Source organism: Haematobia irritans, chromosome 2 (genome assembly GCF_050003625.1).
Source record: "Haematobia irritans isolate KBUSLIRL chromosome 2, ASM5000362v1, whole genome shotgun sequence".
Classification (NCBI taxonomy): Eukaryota; Metazoa; Arthropoda; class Insecta; order Diptera; family Muscidae; genus Haematobia; species Haematobia irritans.
In genome coordinates, this window is record NC_134398.1 from 52,994,730 (window position 1) to 53,018,062 (window position 23,333).

The 23,333-nt window shown below is 33.1% G+C and overlaps 1 protein-coding gene across 1 annotated transcript; it reads left to right on the forward strand.

The window, feature by feature from the left end:
- The first annotated feature begins 2,472 nt into the window (after positions 1-2,472).
- LOC142224565 (uncharacterized) lies at positions 2,473-22,038 on the forward strand. Its single transcript, XM_075294350.1, has 6 exons — positions 2,473-2,584; positions 2,636-2,855; positions 2,986-3,332; positions 9,803-9,935; positions 9,999-10,155; positions 21,821-22,038. The coding sequence occupies exons 1-6, from the start codon at positions 2,564-2,566 to the stop codon at positions 21,828-21,830; spliced, it is 888 nt and encodes a 295-aa protein (XP_075150465.1). The 5' UTR covers positions 2,473-2,563; the 3' UTR covers positions 21,831-22,038.
- Positions 22,039-23,333: the final 1,295 nt, after the last annotated feature.

Here is a 23,333-nt window from a genome sequence, read left to right on the forward strand (position 1 = left end):
CCAATTATCAGAATAAATTCAGGCAGTTCACTAAACCCTAAGTGAACCACACCGTCCTTTACCGAAATAAATTTGTACAAACATGATTATTTGCAAAAATGGAGCAATAATATCCATGTGTTACCTTTTATGATTTCAATACAAACAGTAAACTTTTCGCAAAATCCCATAAAAAAATTGCTATTAAAATTTTTTAGCAAAGCCTACTCAACCTAAAATTTGACTTAGTACGTGTATTTTAACAGGTACTGACTTAGCACTTTTAGACATCATTACCAAACAGAGAAAAAAACATATTTAACATATTTTATTTTGTTAAACTATGTATTTTTGATTCATCTGTCGATCTGCATCTTAATCCATTTTTTATAAAAGGTTGACTTAGCACCTTTACACATTAAGCTAACGATATACGTTTTTCACAAAAAGTATATACTTTCCTTCCTTAAATGAGAAACGATCTTTGTTTGTCTAAAATTTCGTTTGGGAGCAAAGAATTATTTTTTGCGTGTACACGTTCACGAATTGATCATTAATTCACCGGTTTTAAATCAATTAAAATGAAACTTATTGATATTTTCTAATACACTTCCATGTGAGATTGTGCAATATATTGCACATTGGATTTGTTGATGACTAAAAGCTGATAATTGTGTGCAACTTCCTGTAAGTTTTTATTGGGAAAAAATGTTCTTTTGGTGTAAACGAAGGACTTCCAGTAAAAACTTGTGATGGTAATCAAAATTTATTGAGTACGCAAATGGAGCTAATATGTCTTAGATATTATTACAGTCTCACAGAAGTACAATTAATTAATGAATACTATTAAATTAATATATATTTTAAGTGAAATAAAGCTTTCAAGTTTCTTAAATTCCAATCAAAAAATATGACTTTTGATACAAAAAATGTTAGCTTTTTCGGGGTATTTTTTTTTGGTTTTTTAGCATTTTTTTAGGCAAATCTAGCGGTTTTTGGTGAAACAATTCTGGCAACGCTGCTAATGTGCTCACGAAATTCTCAATTTTCCATTTTTTTCCTTTATATATAGGGACTACACTTAAAAAAAAGTGAACCCTATATGTCACTATAGCTAATGTCATTCTAAAGGGTGATTCTTTTGAGATTAGGATTTTCATGCATTAGTATTTGACAGATCACGTGGGATTTCAGACATGGTGTCAAAGAGAAAGATGCTCAGTATGCTTTGACATTTCATCATGAATAGACTTACTAACGAGCAACGCTTGCAAATCATTGAATTTTATTACCAAAATCAGTGTTCGGTTCATTTCATCATTGAATTTTATTACCAAAATCAGTGTTCGGTTCATTTCTGGTTGAATGGCTACGTAAATAAGCAAAATTGCCGCATTTGGAGTGAAGAGCAACCAGAAGCCGTTCAAGAACTGCCCATGCATCCCGAAAAATGCACTGTTTGGTGTGGTTTGTACGCTGGTGGAATCATTGGACCGTATTTTTTCAAAGATGCTGTTGGACGCAACGTTACGGTGAATGGCGATCGGTATCGTTCGATGCTAACAAACTTTTTGTTGCCAAAAATGGAAGAACTGAACTTGGTTGACATGTGGTTTCAACAAGATGGCGCTACATGCCACACAGCTCGCGATTCTATGGCCATTTTGAGGGAAAACTTCGGAGAACAATTCATCTCAAGAAATGGACCGGTAAGTTGGCCACCAAGATCATGCGATTTGACGCCTTTAGACTATTTTTTGTGGGGCTACGTCAAGTCTAAAGTCTACAGAAATAAGCCAGCAACTATTCCAGCTTTGGAAGACAACATTTCCGAAGAAATTCGGGCTATTCCGGCCGAAATGCTCGAAAAAGTTGCCCAAAATTGGACTTTCCGAATGGACCACCTAAGACGCAGCCGCGGTCAACATTTAAATGAAATTATCTTCAAAAAGTAAATGTCATGGACCAATCTAACGTTTCAAATAAAGAACCGATGAGATTTTGCAAATTTTATGCGTTTTTTTTTAAAAAAAAGTTATCAAGCTCTTAACAAATCACCCTTTATTTTAGTTCATGGAATTAAAATTTCCTTGACTTTAATAATTTCTTACGTTCGTAATCTCTTCATCAAATTTGAAATTAATATATGCATTTTTATAGTTTATAAGTATATAATAGGGCTGTTTTCTTTTTGCACTGGTTGGAACTTTTGTATGAGATTCGTTGCACTGGTGTTCTATCCAGAACCACTATCAGTGCAAATCGCACCAGAGTTACCATGGTAAGATAATTTTTTAGTTGTCAAAATATGAGTTGGCAACTACAAAAATTGGATTGGCAACTACTGATTGGATTGGCAACTACTGAAAATATCAAATGTCAAACCAAAATAAATAACAATAACAAATTGTAAGTACAAGAAATATTTCTAGATTTTGTTTAATAATTTATTTATAAATTATAGGAAACGAAAAGTGTGGACCAAATCTGAAACGCTCCTTTTTTATCTTGCTATAGAGCAAGGAAAGAGGATTTTGAAAATCCTCGTAGAAAAATAAGCGCCTATTCATGTGTGTTGGATGACATGATTTTTCAAGGGTTTAAGGTTAGCGTCATATTTACAATTTAATATTATTTAATACATCCCATTTACTAGAATACCAGCATAACGCCAGAAAGCCTGGCAAAAAAAATGAAATCTTTATTAAGGGCCTATAAATCTGCAAAAGACAATGCTAGACGTACATGCGCTGGTGCTACTTGTGTTCCATACATGGATGAATTGGAGGAGTTGTTTGGAAGGCAGCCTACAATTTCCAACTCAAATTCATTAGATGTAGGAATAGAACAAAGATGTACTCCATCAAAATTATCAGGTATTTTAGTGAATTCAGTGTTTTATATTGGGGTTTAATAAAATTGTGCCCTTATGGGAAGATAGAACTATTGTCTAACAAATGCTTAAATAGCTAAGCGTAAACCTATTTCTTTATGTTTTAATACCAGTGGAATCTTATGAAAATATGTCTATTGAAATTCTCTCCGAGGACGAATATGAATATAGCCAAGTTGTATATGAAACTCAACTATATTCCCAACCCACAACTTCGAAGGCGGCAAATAAAATTGCAGAAGACGAGAAAAATGCAAATGAGACAAACCTGAATAAAACTTCTTCAGTACCAACAACAAAAAAATGTAAATTGTCAGCCAAGGACAAATATTTAGAGGAAAAGTTACGTTTGAAAACGGAAAGCATCAACTGCCGAGAAGAAATGTATCAAAAGTACTTGGAAGAAAAATTACAAATTATGGCGCAAAGAAATAAAGCCGTAATAGATGCTATTAAGAAGGTATTTATTGTAATGAGATTTACTATAAATATAAATTATAATATATAAATATATCAAATAATATAAATAAATTCTTTTTTTAGATTAAGGGAAGGAATCAACAAAACCAAAATGACTGCATGGTCTCTACACCCTCAAAAAAAATCGCTTCTTTAACATATGTTCCAAACATATTTTGCAGGAAGCACATATATTATTGGATACTGCCGAAACATTAATATGTTTGTTTTATGTGAACATATGATATGTTTGGAAGCATTTTGAGCCCAAAAATATTATATGCTTGGAAAAATTTTTCCCAAAGACGATTGTGCTCATTCCCTAACATTATCGTAATTTTCACTTCCACGAAATTTTTAGTTCTTGGCACCTTTTTCTGTAATACAAATAATGTTGAAGAAATTATTCACTTTTATAAATTTTTTAAATTTTACCTTTCGCCTGCACGGAGAATCGAACCGAGGGCCATACTGTTTGTAAACCAACACACTATCCACTGGGCTACGTAGCTGTTATGGTCACCAGCAGATAATTATCGTTATAAGTTACATTTATATAGCATAGTTTGCAGCGCCCACGAGCCCATGCAAACATAACATTATTTAACAGAAACATACATTTGTTTGCCACGTGGAGCAGTGGTTAGCATGTCTGCCTTGCATGCAAAGGGTCGTGGGTTCAATCCCTGGTCCGACCGAACATTTTTTTTGTTTTTTTTTTTTTTAATTTACACATTTATATTTATACTATATAAAATTTTTATTATGAAACTTCGAAATGTGGGTTATTAAAGATTTATAGTCAGTAACAGTGCTTGATATAAACGAAATTGGCTGATTTTTGGATAAAATATTATTTTTTTATTGCAAAAATAACAATTTTGTAATAAAAAACTGTTTTTGGTACAAAACTTTAAAATTTGGAAGGAATTCAAAAACTCTAACAAAAGAAGAACGTGGAGTCGAGTATAAACATACATAAATAATTTTATAATATAAACATAAATTTATTTAGGCGTGAACAGTTTTTTACTAGCATTTAATACCATCGCTCTAAAATGCCTTTTATTTTTCTTTAATAATTCATTTTAAAGAAAATAAACTTTTTAAATTGTTTTAGCTGCAAAACTCGAATTTAATGCCCGCTTTTATATTTGAAGGTGTCCGTCAACTCCTCGTGGACTACGTATTAATAAAGAGGAACTAAACTTTGTTTTTATACATTTTACTGCGTAATTTTTCACTATTTCCTCCTTATTTCATTTTACTGTCCCAACTCTAAAAAGAGTATAGTGCCCTTTTTGTTATTTTTATGAAGACCACTGATTTCTTTTAACGAACCAAGAAAAAAATTGTGCCCATAATGCCAAAATGATAAACAAAACACATGTCCACACATACATAAAATGCTGCTCTCAAGGCGAAAACGTATGCTGTTTGTTTTTCAAATGTCTATTCTCTTGGTTCGGAATGTCCATTCTCTTTATTCAAATTAAATAATATTTAGACTTAAGCATATCAAATTTTTGGCCTTATCATAAAACAGTTTTCCGAAACAACATGCAAGCGGTTTCACAGAAATTGTTCTCTTTTGATTCTTTCGGTGTGTTATGTTGATATCTTTCGTCAACTCTCCCGGTTTCCATCTCTATTTTTTTCTCTATACTCTCTCTCTGTCGCTTTGAATAAAATATCACAACATATGTATGTTTAGTCGAAATTTGTAAATTCATATATGTTGGCATTCACACATATGATTTTTATGAAACATTCATGCCCCAAACATAATATATTCTAACATATTAACATAGATGTCCCAAACATTTAGTGTTAGTTTAGGAACATTACATGTTTGCACTTAAATAAATTGTGTTTAAAAATTGTGCCCGAAACACATTTTGTTTATATCGGAACATATGAAAAACATATTTTTCTAAGAGTGTATGGACTCCATAACTTAGACGAACTTGACAAGTATAATTTTAAATGGTATGATATATCAAACTACTTTCTTATTGTCATGTTTGGAAGTTTGTACGTTAATACACCATATACATAGTTGAAACAAACCATTCTAATGTGTTTACATTGTTTGTAAAACTAAAGGTGGGTATTAAGTTCGAGTTTTGCTGCTGACCACTAACCGTTCCAAACCATTAAAATTTGATTATTTCTACATATCTACAGTACTATTCATAACATTTGCAACCATATTGTCTGTTGAAAATAAACCTTATAATGAAAATAATGACAATAGTAAATACTTCTCAGTAATTTGTGATGATTTTTATTAAATTGCTGCAATTCGTGCACCCTCAAAAAAAAATCGCATATGTTCCAAACATATTTTGCAGGAAGCACATATATTATTGAATACTGCCGAAACATTAATATGTTTGTTTTATGTGAACATATTATATGTTTGGAAGCATTTTGAGCCCAAAAATATTATATGCTTGGAAGAATTTGTCCCAAAGAAGATTGTGCTCATTCTTTCACATAATTTTCACTTCCACGAAATTTTTTTAGTTCTTGGCACCTTTTTCTGTAATACAAATAATGTTGAAGAAATTATTAAATTTTATAAATTTTTTAAATTTTATCTTTAGCCCGGACGGAGAATCGAACCGAGAACCATACAGTTTGTAAGCCTACACACTATCCACTGGGCTACGTAGCTGTTATAGTCACCAGTAGACAATTATCGTTTATATAGCATAGTTTGCAGCGCCCACGAGCCCATGCAAACATAACATTATTTAACAGAAACATACATTTGTTGGCCACGTGGAGCAGTGGTTAGCATGTCTGCCGACCGAACACCATTTTTTTTTTAATTTACACATTTATATTTATACTATATTAAATTTTTATAATGAAACTTCGAAATGTGGTTTATTCAAGATTAACAGTCAGAAATAGTACTTGATATAAACGAAATGGACTGAGCTTTGGGATAACATATTATTTTTTTATTGCAAAAATAACAATTTTATTAATAAAGGGAACTAAACTTTGTTTTTATATATTTTACTGTTTAATTGTTCAGTATATCCTCCTTTTTTCATTTTAATGTCCCAACTCTAAAAAGAGTATAGTGCCCCTTCGTTATTTTTATGAAAATCCCTTTGTAATTTTTGTATATATTCCACCGTTTTTTTTTAATTTCCTTTGCCTGAATATTTTGACTTACTCCTCGTACATTCCGGTTTCATTTAATGAACCAAGAAAAAAATGTGCCCATAATGCCAAAATGATAAACAAAACACATGTCCACACATACATAAAATGCTGCTCTCAAGGCGAAAACACATGCTTTTTTTCAAAGGTCTATTCTCTTGGTTCCGAATGTCTATTCTCTTTACTCCGAATACTCATTCTAATATTCAAATTAAATAATATTTAGACTTAAGCATATCAAATTTTTGGCCTTATCATAAAACAGTTTTCCGAAACAACATACAAGCGGTTTCACAGAAATTGTCCTCTTTTCATCCTCTCGCTGTGTTATGTTGATATCTTCCCTCAACCCTCCCGGTTTCCATCTCTATTTCTTTTTCTATACTCTCTCTCTGTCGCTCTCCGAATAAAATATCACAACATATATATGTTTACTCGAAATTTGTAAATTTATATATGTTTACATTCAAACATATTATTTTTATGAAACAATTATGCCGCAAACATAATATATTCTAACATATTGACATATGTGTCCCAAACATTTAGTATTAGTTTACATGTTTGCACTTAAATATATTGTGTTTAAAAATTGTGCTCGAAACACATTTTATTTATATCGGAACATATAAAAAACATATTTTTCTAACAGTGTGTATATCCAAATTTATATCGTTGAACTAATGGAGCAAATGCCATTATGAACAGCACTATACACTGTTTCATTCTTAGGATTCAGCATACACATACACTAGAAAAATATTGTCATATAGCCAAAGATTTCTTGTGCTCAATATACGAATGCGATTTTTTCGTAATGTATAAAGTGTTCTTCTCGTCCAAGAGTGGATAAACGTTTTAATAAAGTATTGTTGTCCTCACGGTTAAGTGATTCAAATTAATCTATCTTCACATGAAGGAAAATTTTGTTGGCCTACATGGCTTTAATAATTCTGAAAAATTCTTCAATATTAATTAAATCATCGTTAAAATACTTGACATTTTGTATCTTGACTACAAAACTAAAATAACATTGGACATGTCTTTCAACACTCAATTATATTTCACGATTACTTTTCTTTAATAATCCATTTTAAGGATACAATTAGCGGTTAAACTCGATCTTAGTTCTCACCTTAAACTCTAACTCAATACCCACCTTTTTAAGGTCAATACTAGAGGTCTGCATCGAATAACTTTTCACTACATGTGTGCAATTCGCTGTCGAATATAGTACATACACTGTCTTTCTCTCAGAGCGCAAGTAGTGAAGTGAAGAGAACACTTGCTTGTCAAATACCACCAAGTACTTATCCGAAACAATATGTGTTCCGAAAAAAAGGAACAATAAAAATGTAAGTACTTGACAAAAAGTAAAACATCGATTCTCTTCACTTCACGTGGTACCACAAGTATTTCTCAGTTATGTGCGAAGTAAAACTTTCCATTATTATTAATCATAGATATGTATGTATATCACATATTTCATATATTTATGTATGTCACACACTTACCTTAACGTTTGCCGTTCTTTATAACAAACCAAAACATACATTATGGAGAGTAACTGTTTTTTTGAATTTCTGAAACTGCATATGGTACATGCAGCGGTGCCAACTCTGACGATTTTTCGTCATTTTGACGATTTTTGATGGTAAATTTGGCCTCTGACGATTTGACGACGATTTTAAACAACGTAGTTATGAGATGACGATTTTTTAAAATGCTCGACTCAAGCGTTTCCTTTTAAGGGTTTTTATGTCGATTTGACGATTTTTCAAAGTGATGTAGTTATAAGTCGACAATTTTCATAAGTTGTAATGTAAACAAGTTATTTTGAATCTCAATAATAAGACAATTTATATGTAACCGTCTCCAATGTAGAAAGAAATTTCCAAGCAATCAATATAAATAAACCTAAAATTCGGAATCCCTTTGAAACTTAAACATTGCAAGGTATTCATTTGTCTAAAAACTATTTAAAGCTAAATATTTCTGATTGCTATGAAGCCAGTTTAGTTAAAGTCACCTTATTTACCGATTTACCGATAATAGTAATAATAATAAAAATTATACATGAGCAAGTAATAAGGATTTAAAATCGCTTGGAGAATAGGACATTTTTCTGTCTAAATCGCCGTTTAATAAACTGGAAACTATATGACTTAATTAGAGATTTTAACGGCATTATTCATGTAACTAAAATGAATTAAACCCTTTTTTTATATTACAGCTTTATTGTGAATACAATATATGTATACCTCAGATGTTTGAATAAAACTTTTATTTTGTTTCTAAATCTTTTTTTTAGCTGTTTTATAGGTGACGATTTTTGACGAATTCTTTGGGATGAATTGACGAAAATTTTGACGAAAAATATTTTTAAAATTGACGATTTTCAGCCAAAAATAGTTGGCACCACTGGGTACATGGAGTACTCTATGAAGTTTTGTTCTCGCAACATACTCGACGTGATCACTCTGAGTACACTTCTATAAGAGAAAAAGAGGAATATGTGTTTGTTGGTAGTGAAGACATCAGAGTAGCAACAAGAAGTTACTCGTGGCTTTTGGTGTTCATCAAAATGTGTACCAATTGTTTTGCGACTCTCTCAAATAGATGTACTCATGTAGCAAGTACACGTGTACTCTGCATTTACAAATGGAATTATGCAGACCTCTAGTCAATACCATGTTCGCTTTTCGCTAAGGACCATCGTCTCATTGTGTCTTGGGCTGTTTACGAAAATACTTGAAAGTGGAATGTCAAAAATTGGACTTGATAACTGTAACGAAATATATTCGCCATTTTTCCAAAAGCTTGTAATTTTACGCTTCGTTTGCAAAAAAAGTAAAATGGTAAGTAAAAATACGCATTATTTTACATTAAAGTGAGTATGTCTATGTTCGGTTTTTCAAAGACGTAACTTACATTGCAAACATTTTACAGGAGAAGTAAAAAAATTTCTTGCAGTTCTTTGCGCTTGCTTGTTACGGCTTTTATAATTTTGAAAATAAAATTGTCGGTTTTAGTTGTATGACTTTAAAACTTTACGTGTATTTTGATACGGTGCATAGTAATCAATCAAGAAGTCGATTTTGGATTTTTTGTAACTTACGTCTTTTTTGATATATAATAATGACGATATATAATAATACATTTTTATCACGTCTTGTCAAATTATGGATGGAATAGATGTAAGGCATTGAGTGCGTAACATACCAGCTTGAAAACTGAACATAGTACATACCTCTATCCAAAAACTTATGTGTGAAATGTTTGACATTACAGATTGATACAAAAAAATTAATAGAATTGGTCGCGGCACACCCACATTTGTGGGATCGAAATGCCACACATTACAATGATCCCTATTTCAAGTCGAGTACGTGGCAAAGCATCGCGAAAGTATTAAAATCTCCAAGTAAGTTTGAAATCACCAATGTAATTTGTTTTATCTAATTCTATTTATCTAATTATATTTTAGTTCTAGAATGTAAAGCTCGATGGAAGGCCTTGCGCCAAAAATATCGATGGGAGCTTAATTTTCAAATGATTTCAACCACTTCTAATACGTCACGCCGAAAACCATGGCATTTAATGAGTCGTATGAGCTTTTTGAAGAAGTTGTATAAACCGGAAAAGTAAGTATCAGATACTTTGTTCTTTTATTTAACCATGAAAAGTCATCCTTATTTTTGTTCTCAAATTTGGCACAGGGTCGTTTTTCGGCTCAAAGACGATCCCTATTGATTCAGATTTAGATATAGCTGCCATATATATTTATAACCGATCTGGACTAAAAACACGTATTTATCAACCGATCTTCTTCATATTTCGCATATTCAAATGTTTTGTGAGTCTCGTAAATCCTGCAAAACTTCAGCGAAATCGGATCAGGTTTAGATATAGCTCCCATATGTACTTTCGCCCGATATACACTTTATGGCCCTACGCTGAGAAAAATATTGTCGTGAGGTCAAAGATTTCACGTCTTTAAAATACGAATACAAATTTTGCTTACCATAGAAGACGCATTTCTCTAAAATAAAGTTATTTTCCTTGTCCAAAAGTCGATAAACTTTTCAATGAAGTCGTATTGTCCTTATAATTAAGCGATTTTACTTAAAAATGGGTATCTTAACATGAAAGAAAAAAATTATAAGCTAAGGTCAACTTGACTTTAATAATTCAGAAAAAATCTTTAAATTTAATGAAATTGTCTTTAAATTTGTTGTCTTTTTGCATCTTGACTACAAAGCAAAAAATTGTTCAAATATAGGACATGTTTTTCAAAACTTTATTTTAAAGAAGTTTTTTACTTCAAACATAGCATAATTTCTACTGGAAGTCGAGTCTTAATTTGGAAAATAAAGTTGCCGTTAACTCGTTTTTAAAGGACTTTGATAGCATATGAAGAAAAAAAGCTGAGAAAGCGAAAAATTAAAATTTGCTTCCTAGAAGCAAGTACACAAAACCTAAATTTAAAAGAGAATTGTGTCTTAAAAGTATCCTTACTTGTATTCTCCGCTTCTTTGGCTCGGAATCAATACCAACTTTTTTACAGTAAAGACAAAATCTTTGGAACCGAGTATGCTTTTTTTTCAGTGTAGAAGCCAGAGTTTTAGCCTTATATACTTCAAATGTTGTACAGGCAGTGGAATTTACGTTCTCGACATACATGCCAAGCTTGGTGAAAATCGGTTCAGATTTAGATATAGCTCCCATATATATCTTTCGTCCGATTTACACTCATATGACCCCAGAGGTCAAATTTGTAATGCGATCTAAGTGTTATTTTGCACAGAGAGTAGAAATAACATGATGGCAATACATGCAAAATTTGGTTGAAATCGGTTCAGATTTAGATATAGCTCCCATATATATCTTTCGTCCGATATGGACATATATGGCCCCAGAAGTCAGAAGTTTGCCCTTATTTGATTTAAATTTTGTACAGGGACTAGAATTAACGTTCTCGATATACATGCCAATATTGGTTAAAATCGGTTCAGATTTAGATATAGCTCTCATATATATCTTTCGTCCGATTTACACTCATATTGTTCCAGATGTCAAATTTGTAATCCGATTTATGTGAAATTTTGCACAGGGAGTAGAATTAACATTGTAACCATGCATGTCATATTTGGTTGAAAACGGTTCAGATTTCGATATAGCTTCCATATATATGTTTTTCCGATTTTGACAAAATACCCACATTTTCATTGAAAAATCGCCACTGCTAAGTCAAAAACATGTAAAACTGACTCCAATTTTCCTATATCTCTAATACATTTCTATAGTCCGATAAATTATCAATACACTTTTGCGAAGATGCCTCAAAATTGGTTCATATTTAACTGTTTCCAATATTTTTTTATTAACATTGTGCTTCATCCCAGGGCATTTGCCGATTTAATCTTAATTGTAGAGAATTTGTACAAATACAAAAATCGGCTAAGGTATAAATATTTGTATATGTGAATATAAACCTTCATGAAGGAGTTAAGATGGTTTGGTCTGCAAAGTGGTGAAGGGTATAATGTAGTCGGCCCCGCCCGACTTTAGACTTTACTTACTTGTTTTTCTATAGAAAATTTTGTTAACATTTTATTTCTATATACAATTTTATTTGGTTCTATTATTATTTTTATTATAATTATTGTTTATTTGCAACAGGGATAAATCCTAAACAAACAAATAGTCCACGGTGCTCTTTGAAAATGCGACCAGATTTAAAACTAATTGATCTACGATCTCCGCAAATACGAACGTTATTGTAAATTTTAGTGTGTTATTATTTTTTACGACATTTGTTTCTCCAAAATGTTATTGTACTATAATATTATAATAATTTTTTTTCAATGAATTCTTGTATTAATTGCTGTCTTCGATTTCTACCAATTCTAACAGGCTGCCTCACGCTTTCATCCTTTGGCATACTATTATCATCCTCCACATCGTCCCAAACTACCCAAATATCGTCAGTAGACATAATTTGTGGAGAACGCATGCGCTTATAACAAGGTTACTTATTGTTTTAATATTACGGTGCTCCGTGAATTTTAACAATCTTCGGAATCTTCCTTTTAGAAGCCCAAATGCATTCTCAACGACAATTCTGGTTGAAGAATGTAAATAATTAAATTTCTTTTGCATGGGCGTCCATTTTCCATAATCTTTGAAAGGTGGAACTAGCCAGTTTTGGGATTCATAAGCAGAGTCGCCGACCAAAAAAGTCCCATATGGAAACACTTGCTCTTTATTATTTTGGGCTTCGTAGTACAACTTTGATCGCTTTAGAACCCAATTGTCGTGCATGGAGCCCGGCTCTCCGCAAAAAGACATTAATAAATTTTTGATCCAAATCAACAACAGCTTGCAAAGTAACACTATATTTTCTTTTTCGGTTGAAATAACTGCTTTTGTGTTGGAGAGGCGCATTTATTGTTATATGAGTACAATCAACTGCTCCTATAACACCGGGTATTTTTCTCTCATTTTGACTAATTTTTGTATATTATCGGCAGTTTGCCAATGTATAAATCTATTGGAGATTCCTACTAACCAATTGGTAACTTCTTCTATACAATGCCAAGCTGTCGACTTCGACACTCCAAAAAGTACATCGAGTTGTCGGTACGTAATAGTTTTGGAAATATAGCAAATGTACATGTATACTTTAGCTTTGGGTGTAATTTTCTTCAAACCTCTGTCATTCGTTTCATTGCAAAAGCAGCTTGCAAATTTATCTAAGGGGAAGAAAATTCTAACAATTTCTTTTGATAGTATCTATTGGTTAAATAAGGACTTACCCACAAGAAACTCCACATTTGATTTGTTTAATCTCATATTTGAATTCAAATCCTTATCGCTAGAGTTGTCTATTATTTCTACGAAGTTTCGAACTTTTAGGGGATTCGTTTTAGCATCACTTTCATCGGTTGTATTGCTACTCGATGTAGTCCAAAATGTACTGTTGTCAGCAGTTGTGTCATCCTCCAAATCTATTTTGTTTAAGATATCCTATATGCAAGTATAGAGGCCAAAGAAAAACACAAACGTATGAAGAATAGAAAGTTTTCACATTGTATGGCATACACGATACACTTTGCTGGGGGATTTAGGATAATACATATCGTATATTTTTTGGCCGGACAGAACTATTTACTCCAATGTAAAGCATACTTTGATACACACCTCAAAACTTTCCAAATCCATTTCACTACCGGCCAGTTGATTTTGCGCAAAAACTATTATTATGCAAATTATCACCACAAATTTAGGTTTATTATTTTTGTTTGTTTTTGATATCCATATTTAATATTATTAAAATTCACTTTTTGCTATATATTGGCGGTCTCTATCCTCTTTTTTTATTTGTAAACAAAAAATTTCATTTTGACAGCTGGGGACCAAGTGTTGCCAATCAAAATCTAAATTTGAACTGAATTTTTTTTTTTGCGTTTTATTTTAGCACTGGTTATCAGTGCAAAAAGAAAACAGCCCTAATATAGTTTGGGAGATAAGATAAAAAATAAATTTTTTCCGTGATTTTTTAAATATTTTCTTATTTATTTTTTTACATAGTTTGAAAGCCTATAAATAACGTTTCTATATGTTTTCAACTTATAAACTTTTTAATTTATGAACTACATTATCTATAGTTGTTTTAAATACACAACCGATTTTTTAATACGTATATCCAAATAGTTTTCATTTACAATTGAGGGTTTGATATAAAATATACCTCAAATTTCGAACTATGATTAAAAAAATTTGAATAGTCGAAAAGCCCCACTTCAAAGCCGACAAGTGCGATTATAAATTTTCCATTATAAAAGCAACATTTTTCAATAATTCGCACTTTTCGGTGTATCAAATATTAGTTTTTGCTTTTATGTGGTGCCACAATCTTCCAGTGGACTACATAATGGCAAAAGCTAGTATAAGTGGAGACCAAACAGGAGTGGATTGGAACAACTTCTGCAAACCACAATCCAAATAGGCGAGGAAAGCAAAATCGTCGAAATCGACGAATCAAAAATTGGTAAAAGAAAGTACCATAAAGGTAACCCTGTTGAAGGACAGTGGGAGGAGTGTAACAGGGATCCAATAAACGTTTTATTGTTCCCGTTCCAAACTGGTCAAAAACAACACTATTGCCAATAATTAAAAAATATGCTAAACTAGGAACAATAAATTAAATTAAGGTAAATTTAATATTTTTATTTAGATATAAATTGTTAACTAATTCCGCCACATTACAGGAAGAAGGTTACATTCATTTCAATATTAACCATTCGAAACATTTTAAAAACCCTGATACGCATCAACACACCAATACCATTGTAGGACTATGGAGATAATTAAAGTGTTCGTTGCCAATATTCAGTCGGAGAAAAATATTTTTTAAAGGCTATGTTCAAAAATTAATTTTCCTGCGATGGTGCGAACAATAAAACTGCCTTCATAGAATTTTTAAAATTTGCTGGTCAATTGTACGACATTAGAAATGAAAATGTAGAAACGGACATAGAACAATTCAGGGCAGAAAATGAAGAAAAGGCTATCGCCATTTCCTACTCTCCAGAAGAAAGCGATGGCGATGGCGACGAAACATATACAGTATGTCAAGAAAGTCTTTTGACATTGCCAAATATTTCAAATTCTAGAAATAATTGAAATATTAAATATTTTATTAAATTTTTAATTCTGTGTACGTATGTATACTTTGCAAAATACATAATAAAATATTTTTTTAAAATTTCATTATATTTAATTTTGGAACAAAACATAATTTTTATCCCATTGTCAAAACACTTTCTTGACAAACTGTATGTCATATAACACAAGATTGTTCAGATTGGAGAAAAAACAAAGTAGATATATCAAGTTTTTATTGCCCTTTTGAGACCCGGGCATTTCCGGGACAATAATGTAATGTTAAAATCTCTTTGCGAAGCCGAAAGAGACATAAAAACTGTAGACATTTACGAACATCGCATGCGTGAAGTTTCTACAGGGTCAAACCTCACCATAGCTGAACCGAGGATTGTTGCGAGAGTCACCGAGATCTGTGAAGAGGAAGTCCTTAATGACTAAATCGAAACGGCTGATGTGACGGTGGTTGAAAATTTGGACGGTTTTACGGTCCCTCCAGATAAATCTTCACCATTGTAAGGTTGCTTGTGCTGCAGCCTTACATCATCCTGCTGATGAAAGGGTACAAATATGTGGTTCTTATTCAAGAACCATATGTATATAAGAACAAGATGTGCGGTTTTCAAACTGTTGCATAATACCGGATTTATATCTTAATCGATCTTGTACAATTTCCAAAAACGAACTTAACATATTTCTGCTTCCTTCCTTGAGCAATGCAGACACTGTAGTAGCTAGTCTAGAGATAGCCAAATGCAAATATTGGATATCTTCAGTCTACATGGGACATGATAGGGAGATGCATCCATGTGCCGTTAAGACCTTGGCTGAGGAGTCACTGAAAACCAACAAAAAATACATTAACCCAATTGATGCGCAGTTTCTTGTTCCTCCAGATTTCGGCAAGACTTTAGAGGAACATGTTTGTTTTCATTTAAAGTTTTGATTATATTAGGAAAAGTAGTCGAGAAAATAAAGTGATTTTCAACTCGAAAACCGAACATAGTACCCACCTTAATCCGGTAGTTTGCAAGAAGGGAGATGCACCAAACTTCGTCACCAGAAATAGGCAAGAGGTTGTGGACGTCACATTGACAAGTGACAAGTTTTGAGGGAACATAGCTTCTCAGATCATAACTACATAAGTTTCAAATTGGCTGTTCGTACTTCAAAGGCCATATTTCCACCAAATGTGAGGAAAGCTTATTGGAGTAGGTTTAGGAATACGTTCAATATGATACCAGAAATACCAGAGACAAATATAAACACTGTGCGGAACATCGAACAAACCGTGGAGATAATTTCAAAGGCCTTCAACATCTCACTGAAAGATGCATGCCCTACAGGAAAGCCAAGGGGGGAAAATCGACCGCCATGGTAGTATACGGAGTTAAGTAATATGAAGAGATCCTGCAGGAAGCTCTTTAAAAAAGCAAAGTCCCCAAGAGTTCCGGAGGATTAGGCCGCTTACAAGGTGAATCTAAGAGGATATAAACGAGAACTGAGAAGGGCTCAGCACAACCCTTGGAATGATTACTGCAGCAGTACTGAGAATACGTCCGAGGCTTCCAGACTACGGAAGGTACTAACATCCACTAACTCAGATTCAGGTTTCATAATAACATCGGAGGGCAATTGGACAACGTCCAGTGAGGAGACGATGGAGATACTATTGGGCACACATTTTCCTGGAAATCAGACGGTTGAACCATGTTCTGGCGGTGCCACAGCGGCTCAGTGGCCATTTACTATCGGGGAAATTGTATCGGAATCTAGAAAAAAGTGTGCTTTAAATAGTTTTGAACAATTCAAATCCGCCGAACCCGATGGAAATACTTCGGCGTTATATAAATGATTATCAACTTAGCAGGGACCAATTTCCATCCACTATTAGAGATATTATACAAAGAGCCCTCCGGGTTGCTGGGAAATGGGCGAAAGAGAATGGTAATGGGGTAAATCCTGCAAAGATCACAAAATTCCCACGTTTAAGCCCATCTCCTTAGGGAATAGTGAAATTCCATTTGGTGAGTGTGCAGAATACCTTGGCGTTATTTTGGAAAAGAATTTGAACTTTAAGCTTAATATTGAAGAAAGAGCGAGAAAATCCACGGTAGTTTTGTACTGCAAAAAAGCAATAGGAAAACATGGGGACTAAGCTAAAAATTGTGCAGTGCAAGCGTCTTTTACTTAGTGAGAAGGCTGTTATGATGGCAAATGTTCGATGTAAAGACACCAAGCATATATGGTCCCATTTAAACTTAAACCGCACACTAGATATGCTAGTGTTCTCAAGACGTCAGATATCACTCGTGATATCTACTACAACGGGTCGCTGCCTGATAGGCGATTTTACAAAAACTATTGGCGCGAAGTATAATGACTGTATAGGAGTTGTCATGATGCGGAGGAGAAGGAAATAATTAAACAACTCTTGTGTGAGTGTCCTGCATTTTGTGTAAGGCGTAAGCGAATTTTAGGGCATACACTGAAAAAACAGTGAACCCACCAAGAAGAAAACTTTCGGTTAATTTTAGAAAATTTTGAATATATTTAGAAAATTTTAACTAAACAGTATAACAAACGCTGGCATCACGCCGATGTCATAAAAATAAGTAAATATTTTTCGACAAATTCAAGAAAATTTATTAGACATAATTAAGTTTTTTCATTTGTTAAAGAAAATTTTGTATTTTGAAGGAAAAAATTGGAGTTCAAAATTGCAAGAATGTCTTTAGTGACATACGAAGTTCATGATGAACGCATTTTTAGTAAAATTTACAAATTTAAAAAAAATATAGAACTATTTTGTGGAAGACACGAATTTAGTTAATCTTTATCCTTCATTTGTGTATATTTTTTTCCTGGGTTTTAGTTAATTTAACTAACGTACACAAAAAATTATTAGAGTTGAGGAAACTTTCTCCAAACATAATAATTCCATGAACTAAAACAAAGTTAAATTGGCTTTAGTGAAATAGAGAGTTCACTTTTTTTTGAGTGTACAGCTTTAGATTACATACTTGAAAACGTTAACATAAGCAGTCTGCTATGTTTTTTTTGTTTAACTAGAAGTGCCATATGTAATAGGTACTTTTAGTTAATGTGGTATCACAATGGATTGAATAGCCTAAGTGAGCCTGAAACTAAATCGGGCAGCCTCTTTAACCTAACCTAACCTAGGAACATTTCTTATAAAAGGATAAATCTGCCTTTATTATAGAAAGCTTATCATATCTATGAGAAATACTTAGCATAGAAAAATATTTTAGTTCACTCGTGCTAAGAAGTATTCAATCTTTTCAAAACATAAGGAAACACACTTGTTATAACATTGAAAATTTTCCTATATTTCTTTTATCTACTTGTCATCGCTGTAATCGATATGTTGGATCCACCCAGAAAAAAGGTGACGCCTTCTTTAAGTTAAAATGAACTAATTTTGAAGAAAGTTGAACTTCGTATAGTGCCAAAGACATTTTTGTTTGTTTGAACGAACTGATTTTCGTAGCAAATAGGAAGAATCCACATGAATGAAAAAAGTTAAATTAAATCATTCACTTTTTTCTGAGTGTGTTGAGTATTCATCTGTCGAATTGAAGATTTATTCTTTTGGAAGGTTATCTGAGTAAAACTACTTCTAAAACACCTTGGCAATTATCGACCATAGAGCTAACTATACTTCAGCATGTAATGTGTCATTTAATATCTTTAATTTCGCTTCTAAGACAAGAAAAAAAAACTGGTTTAAAACGAGTGGATTCCAATCCATTGCAGATTTAATTGTTTTCAATTATTAATCGCGATCTTGTTCTCTTAATCCCGTTCTTCTTGAGTGCAAAATAATTCGTTCTGGAAATCTCATCCCTTTATAAAAAGAATCGATTGGAGAAACAGAGCGCCAACGAACAACGAAATTCAACGACATACTACATTCTCACTAGGAATGAAACCACCTAAAACCACTAAAATCTCTTTACAAATCGAATGTGTTCATACTCGTAAAATAAATAATCCTCCAACAGCCAGCTGATAATTCCCTTTTAAAAATCCACTGAAATATATGAGGATTTCTGCCCAAATCTCCTTTTACGAGGACTTTGTGTCCAGTGTGAACGTTGTATCATCCACTGAACTGCCAACTTCAAAGCCCATTGGACAGGTTTCGACTGAAGCTAAAATTTTGGCGCTGACCAAGAATTAGGCCCTATTAGTTGGCCTGTAGGCGGGTCGAAAGACTGCTGCACCTCTTTGGAAACTCGAACCTTTCCTAAAATAAGGACATCAAAAGAGGGTAACCCCTCAAGAAAGCTGGCTAAGGGACACCGAAAAGCCAATTGCAGTTCTGGAAAATGTTACCTTAAACAGTCTGCTAATGTTTGTTGAACAATCAAGTAAGTTAACAGAAGAAAATAATCGGTTAAGTTCAACGGTTAAAAATAGAAATGTCTGTGTGTAATAGGTATCTTTACATAATGTGGCATCTCAACGAACTGAACAGTATAAGTGAGCATAAAAAAGCTAATCGCCACATCTACATACCCTTTACAAACATTTTTAATAGGAATTTTTTTCTTGTATGAGATGTGTTTTTATATTATTGACCTAGAGTAAGGGTCAGTACTGAGTTCGAGCCAATTATACAGAAAAATATTACTTTGTCCAATAATATTGATCTACATTCAGGATTGTTGTTATTAATTCCAAACTAAATACTCCGTTTCTCAAATTGAACCGATAATTATAATAGACGGTTTTATAGTTGAAGGAAAGCAAGAAGAAGTATGTAGGTAGAGGTCAGGGTATATGGGATACGTAAAGGTGTCGGATGTATATGGGATACGTAAAGGTGTCGGATTATTTGGATAGACATGATTTGTGATCGTCACGAGTTGAGTTGACGACGGATGATAAGGCTTCTTCACCGGCTGGCACAAAGAGAGGGGGGAAATTTTAGCAAAACTATATTCTGAGGTTTGTGATTAAGATTGGAGACGACACTATTGATGTAAGTGAGAGGGTACGTTGCAACTCAAGTCTGCCAGTAGATACATATTAGTAGAACGTAATAATACTTTCCGTATATTGTGGGTATTACGTTAGTATTACTTAGTTAATGACACACACGATTACTCAAAATGGATCTTATTACTAAAAATTCGCAGGGAATGTGCGAGGCCATCGATATTTGACACGTTTTGGAGCACATGAATGACTTTGTTATGGTCCCAATACATGGACGATGATTTTGACTACATGATACAGTATGTCAAGAAAGTGTTTTGACAATACGATAAAAATTATGTTTTGTTCCAAAATTAAATATAATTTAATTTTAAAAAATATTTTATTATGTATTTTGCAAACTATACATATTTTATTTTTCTCAAAACGAATTAACAACTCGATTTTTACTTCAATTATTTCTGGAATTTGAAATATTTGGCAATGTCAAAAGACTTTCTTGACATACTGTATGTATACCAACCTCGTGTACTGACGTTGGGTCTTCAGGGCTGATCGGGTTTATGAGTCTTAATAGTGGCCTTCATATAGGGCTGATTTAATTGTTTTTTTTTTTTTTATCGCAAATATCGAATGGTGCGATTATCGATAATTTGCTGCTCTACTTAACGAAAGGAGCTGTGGCCTATATCTTGTGTACTATAATTTAGTTGGGCGGCTGGAGCTATAAGTATGAGTTCGCAGTTGCCTAACCTGGGATGACATCCATTTGAACATTTTTGACTTGTAATCGACTTTGAAGAGAAGTGCTGGGCTTTGTCATTAAATTGCCGGGAGACTCAGATCCTGGATGATACGTCGCGCTATATGGCATCCAATACGGGTGAGAGTCGGGGGCCCTGTACGTAGGTCAGAAGCGAACCAATGAGGCGTGACGAGTATAGGGATAGTGCACAGTTCTGGTCTGTTTAGTGGAGGCGGAGACAGAATGACGCATACTAATGTCGATGTTGGTATATGATTACGGTGGAGATAGAAGCATTGTGGATGGGACCGCAGATGCGAAGGTATGTAGGACCTGATGTGAAGGTTCTGGATCCAGTGAAAATTGGCAATTTCTGATTAGTGAGAATGATGACAGGGTGGTGTGGAATGTAATGGGTTTTACGTTGATCTTCTTGTCTTCGGAACCGCCGGACTTTGCAAATGAGGAAGTTCCCCAGTTCATCTTCCTTGATGGTGGGATTAGGGATGTGCGGTAGTGATGGTAGAGACGCCAGGGTTTGAAGATTTATGGGTTCATTTTTCTGATCTGATCCCTGTTTGTCTAAACCCACGGTAGTGACGGGGGATGGTTCCATTTTTGATTTTTACATTTTGAATTAAAAAAAAAAAATAAAATTTTTAGGTTTTGACTGTTTGATGTCGAATATGGCGTTGGTTTTTAAAGATTGAATATCACAACTAATGACGTCCATGGATTGATATCGATTAGGGGTTAGACTTAATTATAATATCAAAGCTTGTTTGATTGTGTTAGGTTGATGAGAATGGAAGATGATTCAACATGTGTCGGAATGATTTTTCAATTAAGTAAAAAATGCCTCAATTCAATGGCAATCACTAATATTATTGACTCTTCTAATAGTATTTTCTTATTTTTAATTTTGTTTATAGTTACAAATAAAAAAAACTGCGAAAAAGATGGCGAATATCTTTTAATATGGGATACCGATTTAAAAACAGAAGTCTAAGCAATCGTACTAGAATTTAACAACAAAGTGGTAATTAATTATAAGAAAATAATTGCCACGAAATACATACGTATCAAATAGAAAAATCCCACATTATGGAAGCTCAAACACAGCGTTCTCTGGTCAAATATATAATTTATAGAATTTATTTATGGTCAAATATATAATTTATATGAGTAAAACGAAAAGTGGCTGCTGCGCTATGTCCCAGCAAAAACTCCTATTACCAGGTATGAGTACAAGTATGCCTGCGCCAAATTGGTAACAACTTCCTCGTACATACATCAGTAGTAATACTTTTTCACGGGCATGACATTGGAGGAATGTACTTCCGTGCAAGCATACCAGCAGTCGAAAAATAAGTACTTATTCGCAAGCATACCAGCTCTCCAAAAATAATATCTTTACCATAAAGATACCCAAAAAGTGCGAACTCACCCCTGTTGTTTTGTAATCCAACACACTATACCACGCTCCACGACACGGATCTATTCAATGATGTTATTTTGTAATATAAATTATGTACTATACAACTTTAGAAAACAAAGGTATATTTATTGGAATTTTTTTTCTGAAATGTAATTTGGCATTACTTATCGCTACTATTAACGGTGCCCACTGTGGAGCCGAATCCGGGCCTCAAGATATGATTTTGATTACCGGTATTAATAGAAAGAATCACTTTTTGCCTACACAGGTAAGTTATTATTTTTAAATCCCAGGTAATATTACAAGTAGTAACTTTTTGATACTACTGAAAGAATCACTAGTGCTTACCCAGTTTTTGCTGGGGTGTATTGAAAATGCGAGGTCTTCACACATTTTTTTGAATATTTTATTTTAATAGAAAATATTATATCATATATAATAATGAAATGTATCGATACCAAATTCAAATAAGAAGAAAAATTATTATTGATTTGGCGATAAGCACAGACTATAACATCTTGAATTTCTTTTTCAACAAGTTTCAATAAAGCTAAGCAACAGATTTTCAAATCTTATATTTCCTTTTATAATTGACTTTTTTAACAGTTTCTTTTATATGACACTTGCGGTTTCAACATCGCCGATCATCATACGGGACCATTTCCAATTTCCATGTGTGTATATTTTTATAAAACTAACATTTGTTAAGTTTATAAATGCCTTTTTGTGTAGGATGTTTTGATTGAACGAGCCGTTAACAAAGAGGGAAATTAATTATGAAGAACTAACTGTGGTTAATAACGAAATAATGGAGTTCAAACACAGCGTTATCTGGTCGAACATATAAGATAATAAGTTTGGAAAACGAATATCGAATACTGCGTTATTTATCGAAGGTTATGTTAGAGTGAAGACCGATTTATTGTCAGGCTCACTTATTTTTCAATCCATTGTGATACCACATTAACTAAAATACGTATTACACATGTGTACTTCTAGTTTTAACC